Below are 24,466 nucleotides of genomic sequence, written 5' to 3' on the forward strand. Positions count from 1 at the left end.
CTAAATGCCCCTCGATCGAAGATGGATAAGGAAAATATGGTACATTTACACAATGGAGTACTACACAGCAGAAAAAAATAACGACATCTTGAATTTTTCAGGAAAATGGTTGGAGCTAGAAATCATCATTTTGAGTGAGGTAACCCAGATACAGTAAGACAATTATCACAGGTACTCACGCATAAGTGGGTTTTAAACATAAAGCAAAGAAAAAGAGCCCACAAATCATAATCCCAGAGAACTTAGACAACAATGAAGACACTAAGAAAGACTTACAAAGAGCTAATAGTCTACATGGGAAGTAGAAAAAGACAAGATCTCCTGAGTAAACTGGGAGCATGGGGACCTTGGGGGAGGGTTGGAGGGTAGGGGGAGGGAGGGGAGCAGAGAAAAATGTAGAGCTCAATAAAAATAAATTAAAAAAAAAAGAAATGGGATGAATAAACAATCAGTGTTTTAACTGGCTCTTCTGCCTGCAGGCCAAATCCAGACCGCTGCCAGTTTTGTAAATAGTTTTATCAAAATACAGTCAACAGTCATCCATGCACACATCATGTACGATTGTTTTCACTTTACTGTGGCAGAGCTGAGGAGCCACAACACAGACCCTATGGCTAACAAAGGTTATTTACAGGGGAAGTCTGTCAAACTTGTGCAAAGTTGTGCAAGCTACTGGGTTCAGTCTCTAGGGTATAAAGAAGCCCATACTTCCGTTCTTTCTTTATCATGGATGATATTGTCTCTTATTTCTGTCCCTAAACTTCTGCTAATGGCTTTAAGTGACTTCCTTCTTTCACTCCCAGGTGACACGGTCCATTTTTCTCAGGTGTGAACTTGGCACATGGAAATTTCTAGGTTTGTAAGTGTGAATACAGTGGCGGAGACAAGGAGCACAGCTGATTCTACACAGATGCATGTGTTGGCTCTAAACTGACACCCTAAATCAGAACTTGTCTCCCTGAAATGAACACAGTGGTAACAGGCTGAGTGTCTAAGTGCTCTGACTGAAGGCAGAAAAGGATGGAGGACTTTCTTTGCATGAAATGAAGAAAAGCTATACGGTTATTAAGAGATCATCATAAGAAAGGCGCTATTTATAGAAGGCATTACGACACATCACTGCATGATAATGCACCCGAGCATAAGGTAAATGCAAAGACTCTAACATACCAGTCTCCAAACATCTCGCCTATGGATGCCTGCTTGATAAACCCAACTTTAATTCTACACAAGAATCTTAAAAAGGCAGTTAGCCAAATTGCTAGTTACCTATACTTCAAGAATATGGCTTAAAATCACAGGGTATTCATCAGATAAATACCATCTTCACCCAAAGAATTAGCATGAGGGGAGAGATACAGGTCACACTGAGAATGCAACCCATGCTTCAATCAATCAATAGTTTGGTGGTAATTAAGATGGTCAGGTCTAGCACAGCTAAGCTAAAAATGAAGGCTTGAAATCTAGCAGGACTTTACTTGGAGTGACGAACTATGAGTATCTCCTGAATAGAGTGTTCCAAATCACGAAGCTCAAGTTAGGTACCTAATACCTCATTTACCGTCTTGCTATAAATCTGTTGGTAGGATTTAGTCGCTCCTGCTTCCCTACAACCCTGGGACTTCACCCTTACTCACTTGTACCTAAAGCAGTTGAGGTTTAGAAAAACAAGGGACAGAAACAAAATGATGTATATACATATATAAAACCAAGATGAATGATTTTCTATCCCCTCTCCAGGAGACACAAGATAACTCCCTTCTTGGGAGTTCTGCCTCCTCCCTAAGATGGATATTCTGACAGATCTGAAAAAGCATTTTTCCATATACTTCATAATTCAGTGAAACTAAACTAGGATAATCTTCACTGAAAAAAAATCTACACAAGAAAAGCAGTACTCTGAGTTTTCAAAAGAATGTGTGCTGCTGGAAGCTAATCAAAAGCATGAGAAAGCTCAAAATGAAGCAGTTTTTAAAAGTGAAAATCAGCAAAAAACGGTCTTTCCTCCCCACAAACTTCAATGCACTGTAAACAAATCCTTTTGTTTTGAAAATACTATTTACCATTTTAGTGTGTTAAAATGTGGTTTAAAAGGAACCATGGGCCTGTGAGATGGCTCAGCTGGTAAAGGCAACTGGTTCCAAATCTGGCTACTAGAGTTCGACTCCTGGATCCAACAAAGTGGAAGGAGCAAACCAACTCCCACAAGCTGTCCTCCGACCTATCCATGAGCCCCGAGGCACACACTCACACACTCTATAATTTAAAAAAGGCTTGCCTGTAGTTTTGGTTAAAAAACAGACAAACCCCAAAACCAAAAAGAGAGAGCAATGGGGCCAGAGAATGGCTCAGTGAGTTAAGGTGCCTGCCCCAGGGCCTGTCCGGTAGACTGGATTCCTACAAGCTGCCCTCCATATGCACTGTGCCACATTCATGGGCATGCACACGCACAGATAAACACAGAAAAAAAATTAAAAGGAACCAATGGTATAATTTCAAATGATCTACTATTACACTCATACAGGCCTGTCCTGGTCAGCATCTGGTTTGTTGGCACTGTGGGTAATTAACACGACAGAAGTTTAGAACTCTAAGTAGCTTTAAGAAAAAAAGAGAAAAGGTATGAAATTTTCTCCAGTTTTTTAAAAAAAAATGAACTATTCACAAACGCCTGCACTTGTAATTTCTCAATTGCGATGCAGTAATTGACAAAACACACTGCTGTGGATAAACACAGTCGGGTGAGCGACGAGGCAAAGCACAATGGGCAGTTTGCTCTGGACAACAGTTCTGATGGCTAATGTGGACGGTCAGCTTCATCAGCCAAGACATAAGTGATTAGTATTAGCACACCTTTGCCTATCCTATGGAGGACAGAAATCGGTACATTTGCAAATAAAGATGCTCAAAATACAGCTTTAGGGAACGGGGAATTTGATTAGGAAGCTACTAAGATCATTCAACAGAAAAAGTAAACATGGTAATAAAGGATTTTACAAATTCAAATAAAACCATGTCGAGCACTAGTTCAGCGTCACCTCACAAAGAAGCCAAAGCTACAGGCAGAGAGCAGTATGGAGAAAACCCAGGGCAGGTGGGTGAAAGTTTAGGAAGCAGTCTTTCACGGCCCATTCATCCCCTCGACTATCTCTCCAACAGAAGGAAGACATCCTCTTAGGACTTTCAGGTACCTGATGCCGGGCTCGACTCTGGTCCAGGAGCTGCCGGGACTGAAGTTTCTGTTGTTCAAGTTGCTGGAGGGCAAAATGGAGTTGGTAACTGCCTGCTGTGGGGTGATACTTGTGCTGCGGAACCACCCCTGTGGCCTTGCTGTACGCGTTGTTCTCCACCTCGCCCTCCCAGGCAAAGCCGCCTGTCTGGAGGCTCCTGAAGAGAAGAAGAGTTGGGGTTTTTTTTAGCATGAGTATGTGAACAATCTAAAGGAAAGAGATGTGTGTCTACTATTTTTCCTTTATAGAATCAGGCACCAGCTAGAATAAAGCTACCGTATGATAAACTACCTGACTTCACTAAAGCACACTTTGGTGTATTTTGATCAGTGCTTTGATCTCCCAACTTCTCTCAAATAAAGAGATTCCCAGATATCCAGTTAAAAGTATGTTTGTGTTCATGTGTGAAGGATTTTGTTCCTACAGTCTCACCTTCTGATAGGGATAAGCCATACCCCTTGCTCAGGGATGGGGTGCTCAGTTTGGCTTTCATAGAGACTGCTCAATTCCATGCTATCAGCTAACCTTCTTGGCCAACAGGACCAAAAGACTCAAAAGATTAATTGATTTGGCTTCTGAGAACAATTTCAGCAATTTCTCGGAAAATACTTCAAGGTGTGTATCCATTCTATAGAGCTAACAGAGCAGCTGTCAACCTGTGGTCATGACCCCTGTGAGGCCAAATGACCTAACCCCTTCACAGGGGTCACCCAAGACCATTCTACACACCAGACATTTACATGACTATTACGACAGTAGCAACGAAGAATTCCATGGCTGGAGGTCAGCACAGCAGGAGGAGCATGAGAACTGTTCTTAAAGAGTCAGAGCATTAGGAGGGTTAGGAACCACCAAGCTATCACCTATGATATCATATACATGTATGCATGTACACATAATAAATCTTTCCCAAAGGATTGCTGAACATATGGAGAAATGGGGTGACCACCAATAGAAAAACAAATATAAATACCTACATGAATTAAAGTTAGCCTGATTCACAAGGCAGAAGACTGAGTGAAGTAAGATGGGATTACACAGCAAAGGGAAGAAAACCTTTTGTGTGGTTGTGTGGGGAGGCAGGGAGTGTGTGCGTCTTTATTTATTTATTTAGTGGTGTGTGTGTGTGTGCATGCACACACACAGATGCATGTGCACATGCACTTCTATGTGCGTGGAGGCCAGAGGTCAATACTGAGTGTACTCTTCAGTCACTTTTCAGCTTAATTTGAGACAGGGTCTCTCACTGATGCCAATTCTGCCAGACTGGAGGCCCAGCAAGTCCCCAGAATTCTGTGTCTACCTGCCCTATGCTGGGATGATGAGTGCACTCTGCTGCACTTGGCTTCTTCTGCAGGCCTGAGGATGTGAATGCAGGTCTTCATGCTTGTGCAGAGGAACTCTGCAGACTGAGCCTCGTCCCAGCTCCTGGAGACTCTCTTATCTTTTTTCTCATTAGTGAGGGATGATAAGCTGACAGATGATAAGTGTAAGAAGCTAAGAGGCAATGATTGAGAGGGCTGTGAGTCAAAGGAGTGGAAGGAGTGGCGATGGCGAAAGGCATTCAGGTTTTATTTTATTTTATTTGACTCAAGGTCTTCCAGGCAGGCTTTAAATTTGCAAACCTCTGGACTGCAACCCCTACATGCTGGGAATATAGGTGTATGGTACCATGGCTTAAAGATGAGAATAGTCAAGGCAGGAATATTTCTCCTTCAGATGAAAACCAAGGGAAGGGACAGGCGGTTGGGCAGAATTTTCTTGAGAGCTTCATGTCAATTAAGCTAGGTCTTGTTTTTAAAGGCGAACATAAAGTTTGGTGGGTACAGAGATAGGGATGGATCTGGGAGGAATTCAGTAGGGGGTGAATATTACCAAAATACAGAGTATCAACCAATGAATGTAGAGAATTAATGAAAATATTGCTTTAAAAATCTCTAAGGGAGAGGAAGTGAACTCCACAGGAGCAGGACTGAGTCAGCAACCTGGACTGGAGCAGGCCTGAGGCAGTGAACTCCACAGGAGCGGAGCAAACACTGGGAGCGCTGAGCGACCTCCAGGAACAGGAGTGACCAAGAGGTGACTGGAACCGTGGCACTGACGGCACCACAAGGACCAACCATCTGAACCTTGGATCTACTGGCACCTGGAGGATTGATCGCCAGAGTCACACACAGTTCCAACTACACCAACTGGAGGAAAAGATGGGTAGACAAGGTAAGAACATACACAACACCACAAAAAAGCAACACGATGCCAGTAAAATCTAGTGACCCTAAAACAGCAAGGCTTGAACAACCAAATTTAGATGAGCAGAAGAAAATGACCTAAAAAATAACTTCAGGAGAATGTTTAAGGCACTTAAAGAGGAAATGAGAAATTCCTTCTAAGAAATGGAGTAAAAGACAGAAAAATTGGAAGACATCAACAAACCCTTTAAAGAAAACCAAGAAAAAGCAATGAAACATATGAAAGAAACTCTTCAAGACTTGAAAACTGAAATAGAGACAATAAAGAAAACACAAACTGAGGGAATTATAGAAACAGAAATAACGAGAAAATGATCAGGAACCACAAATGCAAGCATAAATAGCAAAATACAAGAGACGGAAGAGACAAAAAACTAACAGAGAAATAAGGAACTAACAGATGTTATTACTCAAATGAACTTAACAGACATCTATAGGATACTCCTTCCAAACATAAAATATACCTTCTTCTCAGCACCTCATGGAATCTTCTCAGAAACTGACCACATACTTGGTAACAAAACAAACCTCAACAAATACAAAAAAAACAAAAAAAAAAACCTGTAATGACCCCAAGTATCTTATCAGATCACTATGGCTTAAAACTAGAATCCAACAGCAACACTGATTCCAGGAAGCCCACAAACACATAGAAATTAAACAATGCTCACCTGAATCATCAATGGATCAAGGAAGAAATAAAGGGAGAAATTAAAGACTTTCTAAAATTCAATGAAAATGATCACACAACATACCCAAATTTATGGGACGCAATGAAAGCAGTGTTAAGATAAAAGTTCATAGCACGAAATGCCTACATAAAGAAGCTGGAAAAATCCAACACTAGTGAATTAACAGAACATTTGAAAACTTTAGAACAAAAGGAGTAAACACACCCAAGAGAACTAGATGGCAGGAAATAATCAAATTGAGAGCTGAAATAACAAAATAGAAACAAAGAAAACAATATAAAGAATCAATGAGACAAAGTTGGTTCTTTGAGAAAAATCAACAAAATAGACAAACTTTTATCCAAACTAACCAAAAGGGAGAGAGAGAATATCCAAACTAACAAAATCAGAAATAAAAACAAGGACGTAACAACAGACACGAAGGAAATACAGAGAATTATTAGGTCATATTTCGAAAACCTGTACTCCACAAAATAGGAACTCTTAAAGGAAATGCACAACTTTCTGGATAAATATCACTTACCAAAATTAAATCAAGACCAGACAAGCAAATTAAATAGACCTACAATTGCTAAAAAAAAATAAATAAATAAAAAAAATAAAAACAGCCATTAAAATCTCCCACCCACCCCACCACCACCAAAAAAATCCAGGACCAGATGGTTTCAGCTCAGAATTCGACAAGATTTTCAAAGAAGAAATAATATCAATACTCCTCAAATTGTTCCACACAATAAAAACAGAAAGAACATTGGGAAATTCTTTTAATGATGCTACAATTACCCTGATACCCAAATCACATAAAAACATTACTAAGAAAGAGAATTATAGACCAATCTCACTCATGAACATGGATGCAAAAATAATAAATACTGGCAAATCAAATCCAAGAACACATCAGAAACATCATCCACCATGATCAAGTCAGCTTCATTCCAGAGATGCAGGGATGGTTCAATATATGAAAATCTGTCAACATAATCCACCACATAAACAAACTGAAAAATAAAAACCACATGATCATCTCATTAGATGCCAAAAAAGCTTTCAACAAAATACAACATCCCTTTATGATAAACATCTTGGAGAGAGCAGGGATACAAGGAACATACCTAAACATAATAAAGGCAACATACACCAAGCCAACAGCCAACATCAAACTAAATGGAGAGAAACTCATAGCGATCCCACTGAAATCAGGAACAAGACGAGGTTGTCCACTGTCTCCATATGTATTCAATATAGTTCTTGAGGTTCTAGCTAGAGCAATAAGATAACAAAAGGAGATCAAGGGGATACAAATCAGAAAAGAAAAAGTCAAACTCTCACTATTTGCTGATGATAATGATACTTTACATAAGCAACCCCAGAAATACTACCAAGGAACTTCTACAGCTCATAAACACTTTAAGTAATGTAGTGTGGCAGGATACAAGACTAAAAAAAAAAAAATCAGTTGCCCTCCTTTACACAGATGATAAAAGGGTCGAGAAAGAAATCAGAGAAATATTATGCTTCACAATAGCCACAAATAGCATAAAATATCTCAGAGTAACTCTAATCAAACAAGTAGAAGACTTGCATGACAAGAACTTTAAATCTTTGAAGAAAGAAATTGAAGAAGACAACAGAAAGTGGAAAGATCTCCCATGCTCTTGGGTAGGTAGAATTAACATACTAAAAATGGCAATGTTACCAAAAGCAATCTACAGATTGAACTCAATGCCCCTCAAAATCCCAGCAAAATTTTTTACAGACCTCGAAAGAATGGTACTCAACTTCATATGGAAAAGCAAAAACACAGGATAACCAAAACAATCCTATATAATAAAAGAACTTCTGGAGGCATCACAATCCCTGACTTTAAACTCTACTACAGAGCTATAGTACTGAAAACAGCCTGGTACTGGCATAAAAACAGACAGAAGGACAAATGGAACAGAATTGAAGACCCAGATATTAATACACACACCTTCAAACACCTGATTTTTGACAAAGAAGCAAAAAACACCAAATGGAAAAAAGAAAGAATATTTAACAAATGGTGCTGGCATAACTGGATAACAACATGTAGAAGAATGAAAATAGACCCATATCTATCACCATGCACAAAACTCAAGACCAAATGGATCAAAGGCCTCAACATAAAGCCAGCCACACTGAACATCATAGAAGACAAAGTGGGAAGTACATTTAAATGCATTGGCACAGGAGGAGACCACTTCCTAATTACAACCCCAGTGGCGCAGACTCTGAGAGAAACAATTAATAAATAAGATCTCCTGAAACTGAAAAGCTTCTGTAAAGCAAAGGACACAAGACAAAACGACAGCCTACAGAATGGGAAAAGATCTTCACTAACCCCACATCAGACAGAGGTCTGATCTCCAAAATATACAAAGATTTCAAGAAATTGGTCATCAAAAGAACAAATAATTCAATTAAAAAAATGGAATACAGACCCAAACAGAGAACTCTCAACAGAGGAATCTAAAATGGCTGAAAGACACTTAAGGAAATGCTCAACATCCTTAGTCATCAGAGAAATGCAAATCAAAACAACACTGAGATTCCATCTTACACTTGTCAGAATGGCCAAGATCAAAAACACTGATGACAACTTATGCTGGAGAGGTTGAAGGGTAAAGGGAACACTTCTACATTGCTGGTGGGAGTACAAGCTGGTACAGCCCCTTTGGATGTCAGTGTGGCAATTTCTCAGAAAATTAGGAAACAACCTTCCTCAAGACCCAGCAATATCACTTTTGGGTATATATCCAAAGGATGCTCAATCGTGCCACAAGCACACGCCACAAGGACATGTGCTCAACTATGTTCATAGCAGCTTTGTTTGTCATAGCCAGAACCTGGAAACAACCTAAATGCCCCTTGACCGAAGAATGGATAAAGAAAATGTGGTACATTTACACAATCGAGTACTACACAGCCAAGAAAAATAATGATATCTTGAAATTTACAGGCAAATGGATAGAACTAGAAAATATATTGAGTGAGGTAACCCAGACCAGAAAGACAATTATCATATATACTCTCATAGGTGGTTTTTAAGCATAAAGCAAAGAAAACCAGTCTACAAATTACAATCCCAGAGAATCTAGACAACAATGAGGACACTAAGAGGACATACATGGATCTAATCTTCACGGGAAGTAGAAAAAGACAAGATCTCCTGAGTAAATTGGGAGCATGGGGACCATGGGAGAGGGTTGAAGGGGAGGGGAGAAAAATTTATAGTTCAATAAAATCAATAAAAAAAAATCAATGTAAAAAAATTCTCAAAGGGAAACTATTATTAGTCACTGAACTGAAGGTTACAAAATTCATCCACAGAGATTCTGCTTCCATTTCTGGCTTGATGATTATAGAAGTTTCTAGTCATAGGGAACAATCTAGATTCAGTAAGTATATAATGGTAAAGTAAAGTAATATGCACTTCATACCAGAATTAACCCCACTGGGTAGCTCGAGTGATTTCATTTGCTAATAACTGTTCTAACAACAAAAACTTCCATGAGGCATTCATTTTAATGCCTCCTTGCTGTGTATTAGAGAGCAGTTTTTAGGCAGGTCCTATATTCGGGGAAATGCTCCTGAGGTTCTCAGGTATGGGAGCTAGGGCACATGGATGCAGAGGTCAGGGCAGTGGGCAAGAAATCAAGTCAGGGACTGTGGGTTGAAGTATTCTTCCAATTACACATATACTGCAGAGGCTGGAACGCCATAAACTTTATAGTGCAGTGTGTTTTTAATCTCATCAGTAACGTAAGCTCAGCCTGAAAATCGCAAAAGGAAGTTCCTCAAACCAGTGGAGGCTTTTAGCAGAGGGGTAGGAATTTTTATAGCACAGCACTGGAGGGGATGGGGATGCTCAGCTGTGTAATATAGTAAGTGCCACGAGAACCTTCTTGCTGTGAATTTCAGTGGGGTTAGTTGGAGCACATTAGCTCATACTGGAAGCAAAAGTTGTTGGAGTTTCAAGCAAGCAAGTGCTTCAGTGACTGAGGGGAGCCCGTGTGGATGGCAGCTGGCTGCCCCTGGACCTGGCACCTGAGCGCAGACAGCCCTTCTTCTAACAGCACCTCATGGCTCCCACACCACCTGCAAGGCTACCTCATCTCCATAAACCTGTGTTCATTCTGTTTCACTAGTAATACACTTTATATCCTCACCAAAATTTTGAGATCAGTTGTGTTCATGAAAATTTTTTATGAGATTCCCTAATCCAAAATGCTTGGGGTATGTAATGGATTTCTTTCTTTCTTTTTTTTGGGGGGGGGTTGGGTATCGGTTGCAAATTTTTAAATATCTATCTATCTATCTATCTATCTATCTATCTATCTATCTATATGCATGTGTGTATATATATATATGTGTGTGTATGTATGTATTCAGATAGATAGACAAGACAGACAGATATTTGGAACACTTAATTCATTGATATTTCATATACATCTTATACTTCACATTTGTAGTCCCAGCTACTAGGGAGGCTAAGGGAGAAGAGCTTAAAGATAGGAATTTGGGGCTAGCCTGGGCCACACTATAAGACTCTATTGTGATAAAATTCTTTTTAAGGCAGGGTGGTGGTGGCATAGGCTTTTAATCTCAGCACTTGAGAGGCAGAAGCAGGTGGATCTCTGTGAGTTCGAGGCCAGCCTGGTCTACAGAGCTAGTTTCAGGAGAACCAGTGCTATTACATAGAGAATCCCTGTCTCAACCCCCTCCCCCTCAAAAGATTCTTTTAAGGTTACAAACAGGCAACAATATGGCATGTTTCCCCATACATTCTCTACTAACTTGTCCACCAAGCTTATGTCCCTCACTCTCTCAACGATGCCATGCAGCCAGATGCACTTGTTCCCCCTGCAGCTGTTCTTCCCGCACACCACTCCACCTCCAATGCCCTGCACATCTCTCTCTGCTATGTAAGTAGGAAGCGCGGAGGGAACGGAAAGATCCACAGCAACAATTCTTCAGCACGCAGGGTTGCACCCTCCACAGGGGCACTGAGGCTTCTTAAGAAGAGAGAAGGGAGAAGGGGAGGATTGGGGAGAGCTTGGGGAATGGGATGGTTGAGATGGAGGAAGGGTGGATATGGGAGCAAGGAAGAAGATATCTTAATTAAGGGAGCCATTTTAGGGTTGGCAAGAGACTTGGCTCTGGAGGGGTTCCCAGGTGTCCAAGGAGATGTCCCCAGCTAGGTCCTTGGGCAGCAGAGGAGAGGGTGCCTGAACTGGCCTTATCCCATAGCCACACTGATGAATATCTTGCATATCATCGTGGAACCTTCATCCGGCGATGGATGGAGATAGAGATAGGGACCCACATTGGAGCACTGGACTGAGTTCCCAAGGTCCAGATGAAGAGCTGAAGGAGGCAGAACATGAGCAAGGAAGTCAGGACTGCAAGGGGTTCGTCAACCAACGGAGACTGTGTGACTGATCTAATGAGAGCTCACCAAGGCCAAATGGACTGGGACTGAACGAACATGTGATCAGACAGGACTCTCTGAATGTGGCTGACAATGGGGACTGACTGAGAAGCCAATGATAATGACACTGGGATTTGATTCTACTGCATGTACTGGCTTTGTGGGAGCCTAGTCTGTTTGGATGCTCACCTTCCTAGACCTGGATGGAGGGGGGAGGACCTTGGACTTCCCACAGGGCAGGGCACCCTTACTTCTCTTAGGACTGGAGGCGGGGGGGAGGAACTGGGAGGGAAACGGGAGGAGGTGGAAATTTTTAATAAATAAATAAATTTAAAAAAAAGAAGATACGATGTCACAAGAATGAGAGGAGAAGGCAGACAGTAGTGACAGTTGTGCACCTGTGATTCTGCTGACCACTCCCTCTGCCCACCTCACCTAGTCCCTGACAAATAGAGCTACTCTGTGCTGGGGATGCCCCACCCCTCACACCACTATGTGCATCTCTATGCTGCACTTTCAGTCGCCTTGGTGATGGGTGGGGGTTGGCCGTAGAATAACATTTATTAAGTGCAGGTCACGAGTATTAACCGGCCAGGAATTTAAGGAATAGTCCTGTACTAGAAAAATGTGTGATGCTGCTCAAAAGACAAATGATCTTAATGGCAAACATGGTGGCGCTTTCTGGACAGTGTAGATGTTTAAGGACAGTAGACATTATATTTTCTTCAACTATAAATTCTTAGTCATAAGCCACACATCAAATGCAGAAGCCTTCCAGATGAAGAAGGCTTCCCATGAGTGGACAAATAGCACTGACCACAGGAAGCTACGTGATCAGTTGTCATGTGAGGGGATCTCCCTGGCCTTTGCAGTGCTTCCAACGACACTATGAGAGTGCCTTTGTATGGAACATTTGTATCCCATTAAAATGAGGTCAGCTAGGGTTAGGTCATAGTCACAAAGATCAAACGTATGGTTAAGGAAGGCACGAGGAGGGAGGACCCTTGCACCAAGGCCCCTTAGTGCATCTAACTTCTCCACAACTTTATTATTAAATTTTCTCATCTACAAAATGGAGATTAACAGTCCCTGTTGTCACATGGCTGTTGTAGGAATTCAAGAGGGAATGCAAGAAGAATATGTTACTATCATTGTATCCTTTCTCTAACCCAGGATCTCCTCCCAATGCTGCCAGAGGCCCAGATTTCTTTGGAGGTGCGAATAGCAGGCTACAGAACACAAAGGGAGCCATTTGCCAGCAGTTGGCACAGTGCAGTCCTTTGTAGGACAGCATCAGACACCAAGTCCAAGGGCTGTGAGTACTAAAAATAACTAATGGGCCTTGGCCATTGTTTTACTCAATACACAAGGAACCAAAGAGCTGGTACCGTAAAGGCACTGAATGAAAATATATCAAAATGTTTCTGAAACTTTGTGGTATGCAAAGACTTCTTGGAATAAGAAATTGAACCCGACAAAGAGTGGTGGCGCACTTGGGAGGCAGAGGCAGGCGGATCTCTATAAGTTTGAGGCCAGCCTGGTCTACAAAAGCTGGTTCCAGGGCAGACACCAAAGCTACACAGAAACCCTGTCCTGAAAAACCAATTAAAAAAAAAAAAAAGCGCGCGAGAGAGACAGAGAACAAATAGACCATACACACTCTAGGAAAAAGTATTTACAGTACATATATGTAATAAAGGATTTTTTAAATTTAAACTTTTATGTATTTTTTAAGTGTATGGGTATTTTTTCTGAATGTCTGTCTGTACACATAAGTGGCCGATGCCCTCTGCCCGTGGTTGTGAGCTGCTATGTGGGTCCTCCGAAGAGCAGCCAGTGACAAAGGATTCCTCCTGTCAACATACAAAGAAGATTGTGCTGTAAAGTAATCCTACCAATAGAATGAAAACTAAAAAAAAATATGATTTGAAAAGATTTTATGAAGAAAAAATATGAATGTTCAATAAACATATGACAAGTTCTCAGTATCAATGGTCATCAGGGACAACCAAGGGAAAATTTGTATCTATTATAATGATTAAAATTGCAATTGGGTATAGAGCCACATGTCTATAATCCCAGCACCTGAGAGGCAGAACCAGGAGGGATCAGGAATTCAAAGACAGCCTGGGCTACAGGAGATACTTTCTCAATAAAGCAGATCAAAGAAAAAAATGAGGTGTGGGGTTGCTTAAAGTCAAGCACAATATCAAATATTGGTGTGCATGTAGCACAATAACGATTATACATTGATAACAGGGTGTAAACAATGCAACAGAAACTAAGTTTTTTTGTGTGAAATTAACACCAATGAGTTAATTGCTTAAAATAAATAAAAGCACATGGCTAACAACAAAATTATAGAAAAATATTCACCAAAATTATATTTATAACTATTTATAAATTGGAGTTGATCCTAATGCCCATCATTAGGAAAATAGCTGAATAAAATGATATATTCATACGCATTAATACTACTCAATAAAATGGCTGAACTATTAAAACAATCAACTAATAGATGAATGTCAGAAACACTGGTATGAATGAAAGACAGACATAGAAGAGAAATATGCTATGATTCCATTTCAACAAGCCAAAGACACGTAACACACGGCGAGAGGCTCACGAAGGGCTCTGCACAGAGAGGGATGTCGGCACTGAAGTGAGATACAAGGGACTCTGAAGCATGATGGGAATATTCCAAGCCTGCTGTGCTAAACAGAAACACAAACACACTGAAACTTATCAAATTGAGTGAGTAAATATTCATGTAAATGATACTACAAGTTAGAAAAGACAAAAAGTCATACCACTTTCATTTATTTAAAATTAAAATACTTCCTGTTCTGTATATATGGTATGGTGGTGTCCCCATTTTGGTTATGAAACCATGAACTTTGTAATAGCAGGCCCACACGGTAAGATCCATTTAGCAGTTACCAGTTGTTTTATTCCAGGGCAATGTAACCTACATCTTCTAGATACAGCATGATCTGGAGGAATAACGGCCTAGACAACAGCATTAGGGGAGCATCGGGGGAACTGGCCTTTATGACAACAGTAAGGCAATCCTATTAGCCTAAGCCCTGGATCATGTGCATGAAGGAGGAAGGAGAAGGAACACAAAGAAGACATTGGGGAGCACTCCGAAAAGCAGTCTAAGGATGTATTGTAATACTAAAAGGCAAAGGTAGAGCTGGGCATTATGACTCATGCTTGTAATCCAGGCATTTGGGAGGCCAAGGTAAGACGACTGCTGCAAATGGAGGTCAGCCTGGGATCTAGTATAAGAGTCTGTTTCAAAAAAAAAAAAAAAAAAAAAAAAAAAAGGGAAGAAGAAAGCCAACAGGTGGTGACGGTTTCGGTAAACTGCAGTCAGAACTACTTCCACCAGGGGAAAACAAAAGCCAAACTACATTTAGAAACAAACCTAGCAACAGGGAGATTACCTGGTAACAAGTGTTGGTCTACCTCAGTCACACACTAGCTACAGCTTGGTAGCTGTTGACTGGGAACACTGAGAGCCAACAGGATGAACTTTGCCTACCATCACTTAAATGGTAAGTCGGAGGGCTCAGTTAAGACAGCCCATGCTCTTGGTGTCATGGACTTTGATTTGCAGAGACCTTATGCACTGGACTATAATTTTAGAAGAGTTTCTGAGAATGATTTGGGTCCACTCAAGAGACATGTGCACTTAACCTCTGAGAGGGTGCGGCAGGGTAAGAGTACACGCTTCTTTGTCTGGCCTTCCTGTTCTCCATCTGTGGAGTTATAGGAGATGTCTCCCACAGGAGGGAGAGCACAGCAGAGGCAGCATAGTAATCCTAAGAGCACACGGTTCTTCTGGAAAAGCCATGACTCCTGATGACCTACATGCTGGGCTGAGAGCAGGTGCTAAGTACAGACCAAACTTTCTGCTCAAGAACAGGGAGAAAGGCATTAAAATATTTTGTTTATTTTAAATGATGAAAGGATCTTAAATGATGAAAGGATCTTGGAAAAAGATTAAAGAAATAATTCAAGAAACAAGGCAAAAGAAGTAAGGTGTGAGTGTGGGTCCAAATCAAAGGAAAAGATGGATCACTGAGAGAATTCTGAGGTAGGAGGCCCCAGATCTGCACCACCCCAGAATGGAAAGCAGGCGCTTCAGAGACCTAGGGATCTAGAATAAGACTGCTAAGTTCAAGTCCTGGCTTTGCCACTAAAACAACCCAAAACACACTTAAGCTCTTTGTTCCCTCTGCTGTGATGTGGGAATAACTATTGGTCTTACCTCTTATAGGCTCACTACTATGACAACCCCTGTACGCATTTAGCTCATCCTTGACACTGGAGAGTTAATTACTCAATTACAAATGCTTTTTCTACTGAGAGCAAACCTTTGCATGGGATCAGAGGGCAAATGGGAGGGCCACGAGGCGCAATGCTACTCTGATGGGAGGAGAATTTGTTCTTATAAGCTCCTTACCTAGTACTGTCCTCGGCGACAAGGGAGTAAAGTGGTTCTCATGGATGCAGAAATGGGCAGACTAGGATGGAGTGTGGTGGCATATACTTTTAACCTCAGCATTTGGGAGGCAGAAGCAAGTGGATGTCTATGAGTTTTGAGGCTAAGCTGGTCTATGTCGTGAGTTCTAGGTCACTTAACCCTACAAAGTGAGAACCTGCCTCAAACAAAATGAAAGCAACAAAAGAAAGAAGGAAAGAAAATGGGCTGAAGATGTGTGAGCTGGAGTACCAAGTTCAGTCATGGCCATCACCTACCAGGGTAGTCGTAGAATGGCTGAGGGACTTTGTCATGCTGGAAGGCTTCTGGCTGGGCTAAGCCAGCAGGAGACTATCAGCCTCCCCAGCGCCTCTCCACCCCAAACCAGAATTATGAACAGCAGTCCAGCAGTGAACCCCTTACATGTTTATAAAATGAAGTCAGTTTCTCTCTCTCTCTCTCTCTCTCTCTCACACACACACACACACACACATTTATTGTTTTTGGAATAAAGTGGTATGTTCTTAATATCTTAAACTGTAGAAACACAAGAAACTCATCTTTGAGTCAACAAACAAAATGCCAATTAGAAAATTTGGTCAATACTTTTTTGGTTTCTAAACACAAGGACTCATTAAGTAGCCCAGGCTGACCTGGAACTTGCATTCTTTCTGCCTTAGCCTACAGGTCTGAGACACCATGTTGAGTTTACCAATATTCTGCCAGTTTTTCTATTTCATATCAATGTCTATTACATTCACAGACAACCCGAATCCTTAAGTCTTCTTCGTACTTGAGTGTTTGAATTCATATTAAGGAATAAATGTTTTCCTACATCAAATTCAGGGAGAATAGTCATTTTGGTCTTTAAATTCTGATGGTCATCCAAGACACACACTATTTCAAATCAACTGAAAATAGGATTTGTATGTTTTCTAGATATGTAAGTGCCTACCAAAAGCAGGCAACCATATAACTATGAATGGATAAACCACTTCATTGATAAAAATGGGAAATTCGTAAGCCAATGGCACTGCAGATTGGCTGGCTGTTGGGATAGTTTAGTTATCAGTACTAATGACCACATTTTCTCCTTCACATTTCTCTTCTGTGCTCACAAGACTTTATTATGCTCTCTCCTGACACCCACTCACAGTCATCCTTTTCTGCCCGACCTTCTTTCACTGAAGGAATTCTACCACGAAGGGAAATGAGGTTAGTCTAACATGACTTAGTTTTCTCATGAATCATCGGTGTGCTAATCTGTTAGATTCTGACCTGCAATTGACATCTCAATTACTAATTTATATATTCAGCGTCTAATTCATCTTTATCTCTTCTCTTCCTTTCCCAGCGTCTGAACTCCTTCCCTTCACATTAATCAGACCCTGAATCACTAACTCAGGGTCTGGAGACATAAATCAGGAATCGGGACTCTTAAGAACTGCTTCTTCCCACATAGTAATTCAACAGAGAAAGCTAAGACTGATTCAGGCCTGACTCCTGGAGAGTTTCATTGTCTCCGAATTAAGGTTTGAATAGAACCAACATGAAAACTACCTAAGAAGACTGTATGTCAATTAGCACTTAAGAAATATACGTGGTTCCTACTGCTCACTACACATCCTAACAGAAAAGCTGAAAGCAGGAGGAGGAAAACACTGAGGCGAGGTGGTTCAAAATCAGTAAAGCTCTCACCCCACCCCACCCTCAGAGGTAATAATAATAAAAAAAAAGTCAAGAGAAATTAAGAACATAAGCCAGATCCAAATGAGATCCTAATTTAAAACAGGATGGCAAACAAGGGAGAGAGAAGGCTTGGGATCACCCATTTGGTGAGGTAACGAAGCAAAAGTGGTATCGGGAAGCTGTCTGGGGTATGTTTTGGTCAACTCTACTTTGATTTTATTAACTAACTGTGTGACAATGACAGAGCTTTGGGAAGAATACAGTGAGGTTCCATGCCGAAAAGCTAGGAGTTGATAAGCCTGTCCTTTTAAAGTACGGCAAGATCACAGCCAGCTGGCCTTGACAATGACTAGAGAATGTGAACCAGACCTCTGCCGTCTCCACACCCCCTCCACTTCATGATGGATGGAACTCAGGAGGAGGAAGTAAGGACAGAGTTGGATTCAGTGTGTCTGGCAGAGATTCTGACTCTGGGAGCAAGCTTCATGGAACACAAAGCTAGACAGAAAACCAAACCTCTCAAAGGTTATGTTCACAGCCCTGCTCTAAAGGCTATGCAGGATTCTGGGAGCCAGCCAGTTTATGTAGATAGTGACTCCTGGATCCTTTATCTGTTAGCTTTCTGGATCTGAAAAGACAGACTAACCCTCTGCCTTATGATCAAGAAATGTCTTGTGTTTGATCCAGCTCTTTGTTTTGGCATAACCAGCATACCACATGAAGTCTAAAATGTAGCTGTGAACTAAACCGAAGTGAGCGAAGAGTGACCTTTAAGAAGCCACGGGAGAACTCCCTGACACCAGTTCTTCAACAAGACTGAGCCTGCTCAGCAGGATTCCTGTCAACCAGAGGGAATGGGCTGATGTCTTAGGACAATAATGGGGACACACAAGCACAGCCGGCCCTCATAGAGCTGGATAGCCATCACCTACCTTTCACACCCTGCAGAGACAAGCCAGAAAAAGCTTTCCCAGTGAACGTGAATGTGCAGATTGTCTGGGGCAACTGGCATGCACGGCCCTAACACCCTCCACATTGACTGGAGGTTGGGTTCAAACTCAGTACACACAAACAGCTTGCAGCAGTGTCGCAAGTGGAGAATTCTAGCCCATGGCCTCAGTCTGACTCCTTTCACGTCTCCTCTTTTCCCCGGGAAACACACCAGCAGGCAACTTGGCACTGTCAAGTTCACAGCTCTTCTGGCCCCACTGCCTCTGCCCATTTCTTCCAATTGGCCAAGGGACACAAAGCACAGCTCTGCAGACTCCACCCTTCATCTTAGCCTTCTCCACCTGCCCTCTTCTTCCCTTAGAACGCATGACACATTCATAAAACCCTAAGAGAACCACGAAAAGGAACTCTTCTAAGGAAGTAGTTAGGCCGCAGGGAGTTAAAATGTTACTTCTGGTCAAGACTTTTTTTCCACTGAAGTTGAGAGTGAGCTGCTTCCGGGAGCCTGGTTACCTTCTGCACACAGAGAAGCAGCCCCTTCATCACACTGGTGGCATGGCCACGACAGCACATACTCTGCTATGCCAAGACACACTTACGAACATTTGCTTGAGATTTTCTAGAAAGGTTAGATCAGGCCCAATGCTGGTATGAAATGGGGGCCCCTGCCTCAGAGAGGCTGAGCCTTTGAAAACACAGTCTCACTCCTCGCTGCTTACGCTGTTTACCACGTTATTACCAGCAGCAGGTGACGAAGCACAGGAGATGGGAACCTGCTAACGATGGCAGTGATGAGGCTACTGTGTGGTAGAGTACCAGTAACAAACTCAGAGGGTGATTCCGATAAGTTGAATCACTCACAAAGTGTTAGTTAAGGGCATGGATTCTGCCACCATATTGATAGGTTTGATTTTCTGACAGCTGCTCACCAATCCTTTAGGGAAAGACACTTTCTAAATCCAATAACTCGTGAAGTTTTCAGAACAGTTGCTAGGACAATATAAAAGCTGCAAGGCAAGAAGCATCAAATAATCTCTTCCCTATTGTTCCTACTGGCACCCATTTCTCATAAACCAATTGGAAGTGGCATCAGGCTACAGGGTGAGCTGCCCCACTTCCCCAGCACAGAGAAACAAATGAGCTTTGGTATGAAAACAATAAAATGAGGACGCAGGGTACGCACGCAGGGCCTGAAGCCAAAGCTCCAAGTTCAGACACTGCATTTGCTGAGGGAGAAATGGAGAGCTCATCAGTCTCTGTCCTGAGGCCTGGCTCCCGTGCTTGGAGCCCACGAATGATACAGAGCCCGACAGGGTCATCTTTCAATATCTCTTCTTTGTCACATGCTTTTCCTGATAATGGCTTCTCTTGAAAATGCCAGTTATTAAACCATATGTTTAGCTCGCTGATGAAATAAATGATGACAGTTAAAAGACCCATTGACCAACACCTGCATGGCTTCGGTTATTAAAACAAGAAGACCAGATCCCACACAATTTCCATCCCCTGGAGTCATAAGAATTCCCTTATAAAACAGACATGCTCTAATTTGCCTGAGCTAGTGGTTGAGATCTGTGCCAGTGAGTTACGTCAAGGGGAATGAGCACACACAGCGAATAGATATTTAACACATGTGGTAAATACATGTCGCACATTCACAGTTAATGTGTTCAGGCTACTGATAGCTCCTGCCCATACACAAGGATTCTAAATGACATTGGCACTTGGAGCCAAATGAGCAGCTGTACAAATCCATGGGCAATGATGGAGATGCTTATACACTGTATGCTCTACTAAACCTGTACGTACTTGCTATACAAAGTCGTTTCCCACAGGTCACTAGCAGCAGTTCATTTTCAGAAGTACCCCAGCTCTCCTTTGCAGCATCAACAAATACCCCCAGCTCTCCTTTGCTCCACCCTTCCTTTGTACAGCATCATTGATGCAGAGGTCTAAACAGTCTGAAAAGCCATCAGAAAAGACTACAGGTCTCTACAGGTAGGGAGGGCACTGCAGTGTGGTGCCATCTGTCAGGCTATTTAAACGAGTCACACAGGAGGAATGCAGTGCCCACATTACAGACAGGTTTCAGGAATAAATATGATAAAGAACATAAACCACAGATATGGTATGAAGTTGGCTTTCAATATTATTTGTTTAATCTTCTTTTCCTTTCCTGCCTTTTGTTCCTCTCTTATAAATAAAGAAACATCATATCAAAATTAGCAAAAAAAAAATCCCAAATGAATATCAACTTTTAGGGTACATCAAACAACATAAAATGAAACAATATAATTTTAAGATTTAAAACACATTATGAAATGTGTAAGGACTAAAAATGTACAGAAAGGTAAAGTGTTCCCCCACGCCGCCACCTGCAAATATGGTAGGTGTGTTAGTGTGTTTTGTTTGGTCTTGTCTCAGTACACAGTAGTTAAAATTATTTTGCTTTTATCATTTAATGTCAATACTAACACATAATGGACATATTTATGTATGTATAAAACACCTTCATTTCCTAATTAAGGAAAAAACCCTACTGCCCACACTGTTTGCCTTTGTGCTGGGAACAAGACACTGCCAGCTTTAGCTTCAGAAAGTGAGAGAAAGGGAACAACTTTCTACAGACAAAAATCAAGGAAGGTTTCAACAGACATGACATTTTACCTTGGCCTCAAAGATAAACATCAATTTGTCAACTGGAAAAGAAATTTCAGGTAGTGAGAACGGTATCCAGCAGAACATGGACAACAGGAAAGCCAACTGGTCACAGGGACAGTGTCGTAGGTGGACAGGATCCGTCAGTCAAGTTGGCAGGATGCAGCTCTCCCACACATCAGAAACACAAGATGTCTTGGTTGTAACTGCCACTCAAGTAATAACCAGAAGAGCAGCCTGAACACAGTACTCACACACCCACAATGAGAGTGGAACCAAAGGACGGATTTTCTAAGGTCTGCGAACTGCAAAGGGCACAGCAAGGCCTGTGGCTCAGGTCTCACTGCCACCACCACCGCTGCAAGAGCTTTCTAAATACGGAACCACTCTGACCGCCATCTATTCCTCCTTGCATGCTCAACAGAAAGCGGTTGGCAGAGGTAGCGTTATTCCACTTATAGATGAGAAAATGGAGGCTTAGGTTCATGTCTGCAACTGCACAGGATAAGTGAGAGAGATTCTTTGGAGCCTAAGTCCATATGACTTCACAGTTACAACATGCCATTGAAAATTAGGATGAAAAATGCCACTGCCAAGGGCTTTCTGGCTATCACTGTCATTGGGCTTTGCTTTAGGAATACTAAAATTGTCTGAAGAGCCACACACACACTCAAGTGATTTCTGGCAAAGGTCCAAATTCAACAAAAAACGATCTTTTAAAAGTCATTAATTTGCAAATGATAGAATAATTGTACATATACAGACAAAAATAAACCTTCACCTATACCTCACAGTTCATGAAAAGTTAACTCAGAAGGGATCATGGACTCAAACACAAAAATCTAAAACCATCCCAAAGTTGATTTTTAAAGCCATTTAAGTTGGGTGTTTTATAGGCTCAGAATCCCAGCACTCAAGAAACAAGGGCAGGAAGAGTGCAGTTCCGGGTCAGCCTGGGCTACACAGTGAGACCTGTCTCAAAAACTAAACATACAGCAACAAAAACGCTTTAAAAACATGTTTGCGTTTGGGCTGTGTGCAGCACAAGCGCGATGCTGAGAACAAAGGGTAGACACTAAGCACAATGCTGGGTGGTGTTCCAGCCTGACCGCACTCAAACCTGCGCTTGACCATCTGCTCGGCCCCTGCAGCCTCAGTGTCGCCTGCTGCCTGCTTCATTCACTACTGCACTTGCCTTGCAGGTCACACCGAAAAGAGATTATTTGGCCCAAAAAATAAGACTTTTTTTTCTCTTTCTTGTGCAAAATGGACCTTGTCTGTTTGTTTTTGAGATGGGGTCTCCCTATGTAGCTCAGGCTGTTTTTCTAACCTGTTATGTAGCCCAGGCTAGCCTTCTATCTCTGCACTGTGATAACAAGCACATGCCACCATGCCTGGCCACAGATGGGCATCTGTGGGTGTGTGACACTGTGACTCTAGATGAGAGCCAGTGGAACCAGGAGTCACATGTAGTAACTTGCTTTGACTTCCTCTCCTTGGATGAATGACTGGGCAAAGAGGCTAGAAGCCCATTCTTACCTTGGAAGTCAGAAGGGCGAGGCGAGCCCACGCATTCTGACTGCTCTTCATATTTCAGGTTCACAATGGCCGGCCTGGACCATGATCCAAACACGCACCTCCCTGTCCACTGGCATAGTGAGAGCTTAAGATTAGAGGGTGTGCAAAGGATGGGCTATTGCTAATGTAAAGTGACTGCCTGTCCCACAAGCATTCTTACTGTCCCCTCAAGAAAGCATCATCACTAAACCTGGTAAACCATTGGTCAGCAGGCTACCAGCTGCCCACAGGAGCGGGGCAGGCAGACTGGGGGGTTTCAGCACACATGCCTTACCCTTCAACACCTGCCCCACCTGTCTTCTGAAGCCATGCTGGTGAGGGGGCTGCAGCGGCTGCCCAAGTGCAAGGACTCCTCCCTGGAGGACACCACCTCTCTAGCTAATGAAACTGTGCAGGTAGGGAAGGGTTAAAGCGTGTCCTGGCTGTGGCTCTGTTATGATCACTTTGAAAAGCCGCGGGGTTTACAGGAAGAGTGAGGATGCCGCCTTGTTCCCAGCCAACATTTGGTTCCAATTACCATGAATAATCTCTTTCCTCCCTTTCCCCAGCCCCCACCCTGTTTCTACTTTTTCCACACTTTATATTAAAAATACATCAAACCATTTCTTCCTTTTTAATATTTCCCTTAAGCTTCTTCTACTCAGCTTTCTGGGCTCACTGACTTTTCTGGTTACTTGTTATTGAGGGAGCAGCGAGGATTAGGCTCCTTGAATGACATCAGTTAAGAACAGAACCAGGAGAGAAAAGTACCTAGATACAAGAACCGAGACAGTGAAACTTTGTAGTCAGAATGCATTGAGAAAAGGGCCTGTTGGACCTTCACCCTCCTGGCTTTCTGTCCCAAACAAAGCACCTTTATCATGCTATATGTGAAGATAGGGTCTTTTTTTTAATAATCCTACCATCACTAAAACTAACAGGAAACTCACACAAGAGGTATAAATATGGTCCAGCAGAATAGTAGGAAAGCCCAACACAGGTGAGGGTGAGCAGGGTGGGCTTCAGTTCTCCTGACTGGGAATCTCTTTGGAGGCCAATTTCACAGTAGGTATAAAATGTCCAAGTGAATATATCACTGGATGTAATAATCCTACCTCCTGGACTTTATACTACAGACATACTTATGTGCACAGACATATGTACAAGGAGTTACCAGTTGGATACGACTTAACGGTTAGTATGGCAAGATGAATTATGGGATACTCATACTTTAGCATCTATAGTGTGGTTACTGCCTCCATTGTATACATGCTACGGCTACGGGTATGCAGCTATTTTTTTTTTAACGTAAAAACATCAATGTTTCAGGCTATAAAAAATGAGAAAAATAAACATGTGATTCTTCCTAGCCCCCTTGTTTGCAGCATAATGCAAAATGTCCAGAACTACACAAACAACACCTGCTCCAAGCCAGACTTAGGGAAGCGAGTTAGGGGATCTCTGGATGTGCAGGCAGGATGGCAGAGAAGTAGATACAC

General features: G+C 42.0%; 1 protein-coding gene across 14 annotated transcripts in view; it reads right to left on the bottom strand.

Moving 5' to 3' along the window:
• Ttll5 (tubulin tyrosine ligase like 5) overlaps positions 1-24,466 on the bottom strand; it is a 248,565-nt gene that overhangs the window by 74,465 nt on the left and 149,634 nt on the right. For 13 of the 14 annotated variants that reach the window (XM_087911615.1, XM_087911620.1, XM_087911618.1 and 10 more), the window contains one exon: positions 3,192-3,387. In XM_087911615.1, the coding sequence (XP_087767741.1) occupies positions 3,192-3,387 (196 nt within the window). Of the gene's footprint in view, positions 1-3,191; positions 3,388-13,310; positions 13,477-24,466 lie in introns of those variants that run through there. The other variant, XM_087911625.1, reaches the window with a different exon arrangement.

Source organism: Myodes glareolus, chromosome 11 (genome assembly GCF_982192425.1).
Source record: "Myodes glareolus chromosome 11, mMyoGla1.1, whole genome shotgun sequence".
NCBI lineage: Eukaryota > Metazoa > Chordata > Mammalia > Rodentia > Cricetidae > Myodes > Myodes glareolus.